Source organism: Nestor notabilis, unplaced genomic scaffold (genome assembly GCF_000696875.1).
Source record: "Nestor notabilis isolate BGI_N333 unplaced genomic scaffold, ASM69687v1 scaffold33922, whole genome shotgun sequence".
NCBI classification, from domain to species: Eukaryota; Metazoa; Chordata; class Aves; order Psittaciformes; family Psittacidae; genus Nestor; species Nestor notabilis.
In genome coordinates, this window is record NW_009918419.1 from 341 (window position 1) to 8,837 (window position 8,497).

The window sequence follows — 8,497 nt, forward strand, 5'->3', positions numbered from 1 at the left end:
CTCAACAAGTAGTAGCTGAGCGGAGTTATTTATACCTGGTTTCTTCTCAGGATTAATACTTCATGTTCTTTATTTTATATTTACAATATGGCTAAATTTTTTCTCAAGTCCTTGCGTGCTTAAGATACAAGGTAGGCGTTTGTGCTTAGGCACAGTAGAATTGTGTTTGAAGACAAAGACCTGGGAAGATCTTGTTCTTGATAATTGTTTGTGTGTTTGTTTCCCACAGCGTGAGAACCGGCGCCTGCAGGAAGCAAACATGAGGCTTGAGCAGGAAAATGATGATCTTGCACATGAGCTGGTGACCAGCAAGATTGCTCTGCGAAAAGATTTAGACAATGTAAGACATATCTTTACTCTGTTTAGTGGAGACATAGTACTAGGGCTGATTCCTCATTACCCCTTCATTGGAGAGGAGATTATATAGAGTATTTTTTATTTGGGTAGGATAGGATTCTTTCCTCCCTGTCCTCATTGCAGACTGATGATATATAGGTCCATGGGAAACAGGACTGGTGACTGAAATCCTAATTACTCTGAAAACCATTCAGATTAATCTGAGGCAGAGGAGTGGTTCTGAGCCTGTACTTGAGTAGTTGCTTCCTTCTCTATGTATATTAAAAGGAAGTCTAGCAGGAGCTAAGTCAAATCTTTGAATTGTCGCAGAGATAATAACACGGATGCTGTTTTCTGTTTTCCTTCCACTGGTATTCTTATGAATAAGATTTCACAGCAGACAGGCTTTTGCAAAGTGCCTAATAAACTTGAAAGTCTGAGTCTGTCTGGCTCTCAGTGGAATCAGGTTCTCAGGTACCTTAGGCAACTCTGAAAATGTTATTGTGGTTTCCATTTGGCTTGTTGAAATCTGCCCATGTGAACTCATCATCCTGGGTTGTTTCCCATATCAGTAGAGCTCTCGGGAGGAAACTTTGGGTTTGCTTTGTGTTACAGGATTTTTTATCATTAAGCTTGCTGTCGCATTCCCATGTTTGCATACTCATGTTTGGGAGATTGTATTAGAACATGCAGAGACAGAAGGATGCTGGCATTCTTAGTAGACGTGGTAGGGTAGAATGCATTTAGTCTGTCTGCTTGGGCAGAAGAAGAGTTCAAGTGCTCATGTTTTGCCATTCTTATTCTGTACCAAGATAAGTCCATTTCTGAAATCTCAAAGGAAAATGACTTTCGAAAATCATACAGTGCAGGAGGTGACAGGCTTTAAAATGTTTCAGCTTATCTGCTTCAGAAGATTTCAGGTTTCCCACGGCCTCCTGGAAACTTGCTGTTGGAAAAATATTCATAGTAAATGTTGATGCCAGTGAGTGAATGTTGCTTTTAATGAGGTTTGGTTTATGACTTTCAGGTTTATTACATCTACTGCTCTTTAGTGTTCAAATCTGTGAATCACAGAAGTATGTTCTAGAAGGAGGGTTTCACAGCGCATTGGTATGTTCATGTCCTGTTACCTGTGCTTGCTTAATTCATTGAAGATATTTCTAGAAGGGTATGTAGCTGCCCAGCAGTTGCACTCCGGGGGTGAAACTCCTGCCAAAAATGTACCAAAGGAGTTTTTCATACCAGTTATTAACTGTTGTTTGTGGCTGCTTGAACCGGTATGAGACAGAGTTATCCTTTTACATCAATTTGTTTAAGTGGAGAGGTGGGAAAGGAACAAAATTAAGCCAAATCTTTGAGATACCTCATTGGATGTGTGATAGTCATGCCTTCAAAGATGGTGAATGATGTTGGCAGCATCTGGGTTATCCCCCAGGAGTAGATAGGTAGGTTTGATCTACTTTAGGACCCTGATTCATTCTTCTAATTGGATCCCGAACTGGTAAGTTTTGTTCTACTAGCCAGATATCCTGAAAGAAAAGTACCAAAGGACATTGTTTAACTCACCTTTTCTAATACCTTCATGGCATGTCTGAAATCTTGCAACCTAAAAGATCAAAGCAAAACATTTGGAAATAAAATGATTTCCTTAATATCCTTTGCACTAGACCAGAAAATAGGCTTCATTTTTCTACTGTTGTTGGACTCCCACATCCCAGTTTTCTTTAACTTTAAAACAGCTTAAAACCAATGTATAATGAAAAGATGTTCTCTTTGCCTTTGCCATCTGTTTTAAAAGATCAGCAGGACTTTAAGGGACTAAAATTCACTTTTTGATTTTCTTCCTTTGAAGGGAATTGGTACAGCTGCTTTCTGAAGATTTTATATAGCAGTTGAGTTATTGATCTATTTTTATGTAGAATTCATACACCTATTGGGAAGTACTGCATTGCTGTGTATAAGACAGGAAAAGTGTCTCAACTTTGCAGAGAGAGTTTTTAGTTTATAAAGAGCCTGAGATTTTTCAACAATACACCTTTATTCTATAAAAAACCTCCAGTATAAAAGGCTTGTGTGGTTTCTGGTGAGGCACCTCTTTAAGGAGGAAAGGAGAGAGGGGTCTGACTCTTACATTTGCTTTGGCAGCTAAGTTTTTTCATGCAGTATTTTCTGGGTGACATAACAAAGGTGGTATCACAGCCATTGGTAGGTGTCATAGAGTTCTGGAGGGTTTTTTATGTTCTAGAGGCATTTTTCATTAATTCCGTTTTCATTGCAAAGCTGAACGTTTGCAAATTGAACTTTGGTCGAAGCTGGCTGTAGTTTTTCTGGATCATGCACATTGTGAGCTGTTCTGTGGCTTGTCTTCAAAATGCATTGGTCAACTTCCAGTCTGGATGAGATAAACTTACTTCTGTTGCTGGATTTCTTTGGAGCAATCCCTACTGCAGCTTTGCTAAAACTAAGCACTGAATTCAAGGAGGAGTTCTGGAGTGCTGGAATGTAGTGGTACAGCCTTGTCGGTTCTGATTTGATGCTGCTTTGCTGTTGCAGATGGTAATTTTTAGAAAAAGAATGTTAAGCATAATGTTTTGTTGTTATTAATAACAATGAACAGGCCCTTAATAAGAATGAAAGAGCTGCAGTCTTGGCTGTGTCCTACTGCAGCCTGAGCCTGTGGCGACACAGCAAGTGCCGCTCTCAGTGCTGTATTCCACTCTGTTTCAGGCGGAGGAGAAGGCAGATGCTCTAAATAAGGAACTGCTAATGACCAAACAGAAGCTGATTGATGCAGAAGAAGAAAAGAGGCGCCTGGAAGAAGAATCAGCTCAGGTTAGGGGCATTTCTGGCATTTTCACATGTCTGTGCAGTACACATTTTTAAAAATAAAATAAAATTACAAGTGTGGGAAGGGCTTAATGTACTAAGCCATGTTTGTCCCTCTTCTGTAGTGCAAAGGATGTCACCAAAGCAGGATTCTTCACCTTCCTGCAAGGTGCTTCATAGGGTAGTGAATTTTTAACTTGAAATCGTGAAAGCACAAACTGTGCCAGAGATTTCTGCACAAAGAGACAGGAGTTCAGCTGTGAGCACTCTTCTCTTGGCTAGTCAACATTTCTAACAATGACGGCCACCCAAAGTTCAGCTTTTCCTTGCCTGCATGGACTTGACCTAGACCATTGTTCCTTGGGGTAGTGTACAGCAGTGAGGTTAAGGAGGAGGAAATACCACCTGGGTATTTTTTTTTCACACTGTAAAAATACATAAACCCTTTATTTTTTTATTTCCCAGCTGAAGGAAATGTGTCGTAGGGAACTAGATAAGGCAGAGTCAGAGATCAAAAAGAACAGCTCTATCATTGGTGACTACAAACAGGTAAGTACAAGTTAATGATGATGTGGTTTGCTATCAAATTATGAGCCTTTCTCAGGTATTTTGGGAGATTTCTGGAAATAAGTTTAATGTGTGTCATGCATTTGAGGAGGCATTTTAGCTGTTTTAAATGGGAAGCTTGAGTTTTGCTTTTTCTTTTGCTGAGATCCTGAAGTTTGGTGGTAAGTTCTGTTTGCCTCTAGTGTATTTGTTGGTCATCAGTCACCACAACCTCAGTTATAACCTAACATTGTTCAAATGGGCTTGTGTATATCAAAAGTTCACCTCATTCACCAAAACAACGTTCCAGTTTCCCTTCAATCAAATAATAGCTGCACTTAAGAAATAAAAAAGATGCCTCTTTCCTTTCGAAGAGTTTTGCTTTGGAATTCAAGCATAAAATACCAAGGCAGCAAATTCATCTATCTTTCTAGTGGGCCCGTAACCTTCAGAACATTCCGAAGTCTGCATCACACAGGTCTCGAGGAATGAGCTGGGTTTTTTTGCTACTCTGGCTGTCTTGCCTGGTTCTTCTACCCCAAAGGCAACAAAAAGAGCTATGCTATTCCTAGCCTTTTCTGGCTCCTTTAAGCAAAGCTAAACTGCTAATAACTTCTGTCGAAACTGCACCTTTTCCTGTGGGCATAGCAGAATATGTAGAGAATGAGAATATGTACAATGAGGCAACTTAATGCAGCATCCCAATTTTCCTGGCTTTCTAAAAGCCCTCAGACTATCCATATTAATATTCCTGTAGCATTTAGTTGTGCTTTAGCATTCATCTGGGAGGAAATTTACATGTATAAATGGTGTGGTAACATAATTTTGCTTGTCAGATTTGTTCCCAGCTGAGTGAACGACTGGAAAAGCAACAAACAGCAAATAAAGCTGAAATTGAGAAAATACGGGTAAGAGACCAGATAGATCCACAGTTACAATGTTTAAATATCTTAGTAACATCGTAAAAGTGAGCACACAGTTTATTTCATTACTCAAATGGTGGTTGAGAGAGTTCATTAGTGACTTACAGTTTCGGAAAGAACATTATAAAGGGGAAGTCTTGGGAGAAGAGATGAGTAACTGTCAGCTCTCTCCTATGCTGTATTGGTTACGTATTAATGTTGACTCTGGGCAGCACTAGCTGTTAATTTTTTGAGGGGTCTTTTTTGTCTGGAGGAGATTTCTCTGACTGTCTTTTACCATAAAGTAAATACAGGTAGTACAGAGCCCACTTACTGTAGCAATAGAGTGTTACCAACAATACAGCAGTGTTCCCAGAGCCCATAAATCTGGGGGTGGCAGGAGTTCCTGCTTGGCTGTACTTCCCCAGAAGTTCCTGAGTTTGCAAGTCATCAGTGGTCCCTCTCATGCTGTGCTGCTCTTCCAGAGCAGAGGCAGGAAAAGGCTTTGATCATATCACCAGCACTTCAATGCAGGCGTTCACAATCAGGTGTTTACTTTAGCAAAAAGTGGATGACTGTGAGCACTGCCGCGAGTTCTTCAACAAGGAAGGCCGGGTGAAGGTTGCCAGTTCTGCCAAGGACGGTTCAGACGAGGACACAGACGAGGAGAAGGAAACACTGAAAAACCAGCTGAGGGAAATGGAGCTTGAGCTGGCCCAGACCAAGTTGCAGCTTGTGGAGGCAGAATGTAAAATACAGGTAATGCTCTGGAGGTTCATTTTGTAGTCTATGTGACATGTCTGCCTTCCTAGAAAAACTTGTCTGTTGTAGAGGGATTGGAACAGAGCCGGTTGGTTGAAACTGTAACCTGCTATTTCCTGTATGGGTTATTTAACCAAACACTGGGCCTGAAACTTTGTGTATGCAGACAAAATAATTGAAATTGCATGAGCTGTATTTACCAGCTACTACAACTTCCAGACATCTGCCTGGCTGCAGTGCAGCACTTCCTGACTGATCTTCTGCGACTTCTTGGAAGAAATCCAAGCTCTGACAAAGTACTGACTCATGTATTTCTTTATCTCGCAGTCAATGTTAAATGGAGAAGGAACATGTCACAAATGTTAGACATGTTTCTTAAAACATGAGTGGTAAGCACTCCAGGTATTTGACGTATTTGTGTAAAACATGACAACATTGTTCTTTTAGCCTAAAACTGGTATGTCGGTGCTGCTTGTTCACAAGAAAGGTAAAAATTAGTTTGTAGAAAGTCCACTTCCTGTGGGAATAGCTCCTTCGAGATGGGAAAGAATTAAAGGGTTTAGATGTACTGAAGAAAGGTGAATGTTTCACCAAGGGCAATGACATTGATTTTGTTTTGCTTTTGAGAGAGTTGTTTTTTTCCCCCTCGTCAGTTTGTTGTGCTTCTTTATGTAAGACTTGTTTAGCTTCTGAAGTGGCCAACAGATTGTGGGTGTTCTAGAGCCTTCTACGTTTAACCCATACAACCTTGTGCTGTGAATACATCACAAATTATTGAAATGGCTCTTCTGTTTGCAGGATTTGGAGCACCATTTGGGTCTGGCATTGAATGAAGTACAAGCTGCAAAGAAAACATGGTTCAACAGAACAATAAGCTCTATAAAAACAGTGACTGGAGTCCAAGGAAAAGAGACTTGTTGAAAAGGAGTTCTGTCAAACACACCTTCTTAACACAACACCTTTTGTTGCCTTCCTTGGCCAGATGTTTAATTCTGTGACATGAGAGGACCAGAATGTAAATAAAATACAAACACAGCATGTTGGGATGTCAATAGGTCAGTGATAAAGAGGATGGAAACACAAGAAAGGTTTTATTGCTAGACATGGGCTCTTCATACTACTGATATTTAACAGGTGATGTAGCTAGATTGAAGCTCTTCAGAGAAACACTCCATTCTGCGGTCTGGCTGGAGGCTTTTCACAGACTAGGTACGAGAACTTACCAAACCCTAATTGTTAAGTTTACATATGATAGGTTTTTTTACAGTTATAACCTTTTTTAATATTTTATTTGAAAGGAAAAGTGTCACTAACAAAGTAAAAAAAAAAGAAAAAAATAAAACTTAAAAAAAAAGAGGAAAAAAGGAAAAAACAACAAAAAAAGAGACAACTTTAGCAAGAACTACATCAGTGCCAGAAAGCAGTCCCCAGAGGTAGGATATGGAGAGTAGGAGGTGACATGTTTTGCTTTATGAATGGGGATGATTTCAGCATTCCTGTCAAGCAACCCCACTTTGTTTTAGTAGACGCAGCATCCATCTCTCTGTGTTTGGCATTTCTTTCTGTTACTTATCAATTCTATGCAACTCTGGGCTTTTTTGGCATGGGCTGCCAAACAAATTCACAACCTGAGGCTGGGAGACATGTCTAAGTGCTACACAAGAATAATCTGAATTCTTGGCAAATTTCCGTTTCACTTCTGTGTCATATTGTTTGATCCACATATCAACAAGCGTTAAAATCCCCAACACCAGGACTGCTAAAAAGTACTAATTATGTGGATGGTCTGACATTGAATTGAGTCTTTTTGTCTGTTTTTTTGTCAGGTTTTTTGTTCTTTGTTTGTTTGTTTTTACCCGGCTGTAGCAGGCCTTCTGCGAAGCTCTGAGAAAGCTTCCAGGATTTAGTTTTGCACATAGGTATGAATGGGACAAAGAAACAATAAACTGAGATATATATGAGGCAAAAATCACTGCGTGAGTGTAGCTGCGAGCATCTCTAGCTGTCCAACTCGCTTCCCTGGTAACATGTTCAGAGGTTGTGTAGGTCATTCTTCACGCTCGCTGCAGTTGCACTAATAGGTGCTAAACGTGCTTGGATTTCTTACTCATTGGATTGTATTGAGTTCTCACCAGAAAGCTGTAGAATGGAGTTTTGCACCTTGTAATTTTTTTAATTTATAATGGTTTGTGTTATGCTGAAGTATCTATTGCATCAGTGGATAAATTTTGTGTGCAGTGTGAGTATAAGCTGGTAACAATAAGAGGCACTGGTTTGTATATAAAGATATTTGGTTTATTTTGTATTTCTACCTTTTTCTTGTTTACTGTACTAATGCTAGCTAATGTACTCTGTAACTACGGAATAGAACATGCTATGTCCAAGCTTTTTTCCTTAACTGCATACATTATCTCTATTGTTTAATACCAAAAAAAAGAATTACTGTAACTCCATCAATATTAGATGCGTGGACATTGTGGTAGCATAGTTGCAGTGTGTATACTTTATGAATTGAAATATAAACTAGTAAAATTGTATAACTTTTGTTGTTTCGTTTCATTTTAACAGGAAACGCATTAAATATTTTGCAATATAAAAGTAATTCTCTTCTTCAAGTAGAAGCAGTAGCATCTGCAAGCTTCTTCAGACTGAAACTATAGTCATGCTGCAAAGGGCTTTGCTAAAATAGTCTGCATATTCTCAGTGTTGCCAACACTGCTTTATGTAATAAAATCTAGAGTTTGCTTTGGGAAAAAAAAAGAAGAAACTGCAAAAATGACCTTGTGCAGCTTGAGGCTGTGACTCAGTATTTCTCAAACATGCCCCATTTAGAACATCTTTTTCCCATGGCCCTCCAAATTCTGCTTGGATCTGCAAAACAAATGCAGGCTAGCTCTGCTTATCATCATCAGTAGCAAATTCTGTGGGGTCAAGTGTCATTCGCATCATCTTCACTATGATTCTGTAGTTACAGCTGAACAGAGGGTTGAGCTGTGCAGTGGGGTGACTGCACTAACTGGGTCAGTGCAGCGCAGGCTCCCCTGGCCGCCCGTGTTCTGCAGAGATAACAAGGACTAAAAATGTATTTTTGTCATCAAAATGACTAAAGGTGACTATAAGCAGCC

General features: G+C 39.7%; 1 protein-coding gene across 1 annotated transcript; it reads left to right on the plus strand.

The window, feature by feature from the left end:
- Window positions 1-229: 229 nt before the first annotated feature.
- On the plus strand, window positions 230-7,914 carry LOC104401956 (rab GTPase-activating protein 1-like; the record flags this gene model as incomplete). The annotated part of the gene is made up of 6 exons (XM_010009700.1): window positions 230-340; window positions 3,064-3,168; window positions 3,628-3,711; window positions 4,545-4,616; window positions 5,172-5,369; window positions 6,171-7,914. Coding segments are annotated over 6 exons (693 nt in total), but the record flags the coding sequence as incomplete, so codon positions are not given.
- Between the last annotated feature and the right edge of the window lie 583 nt (window positions 7,915-8,497).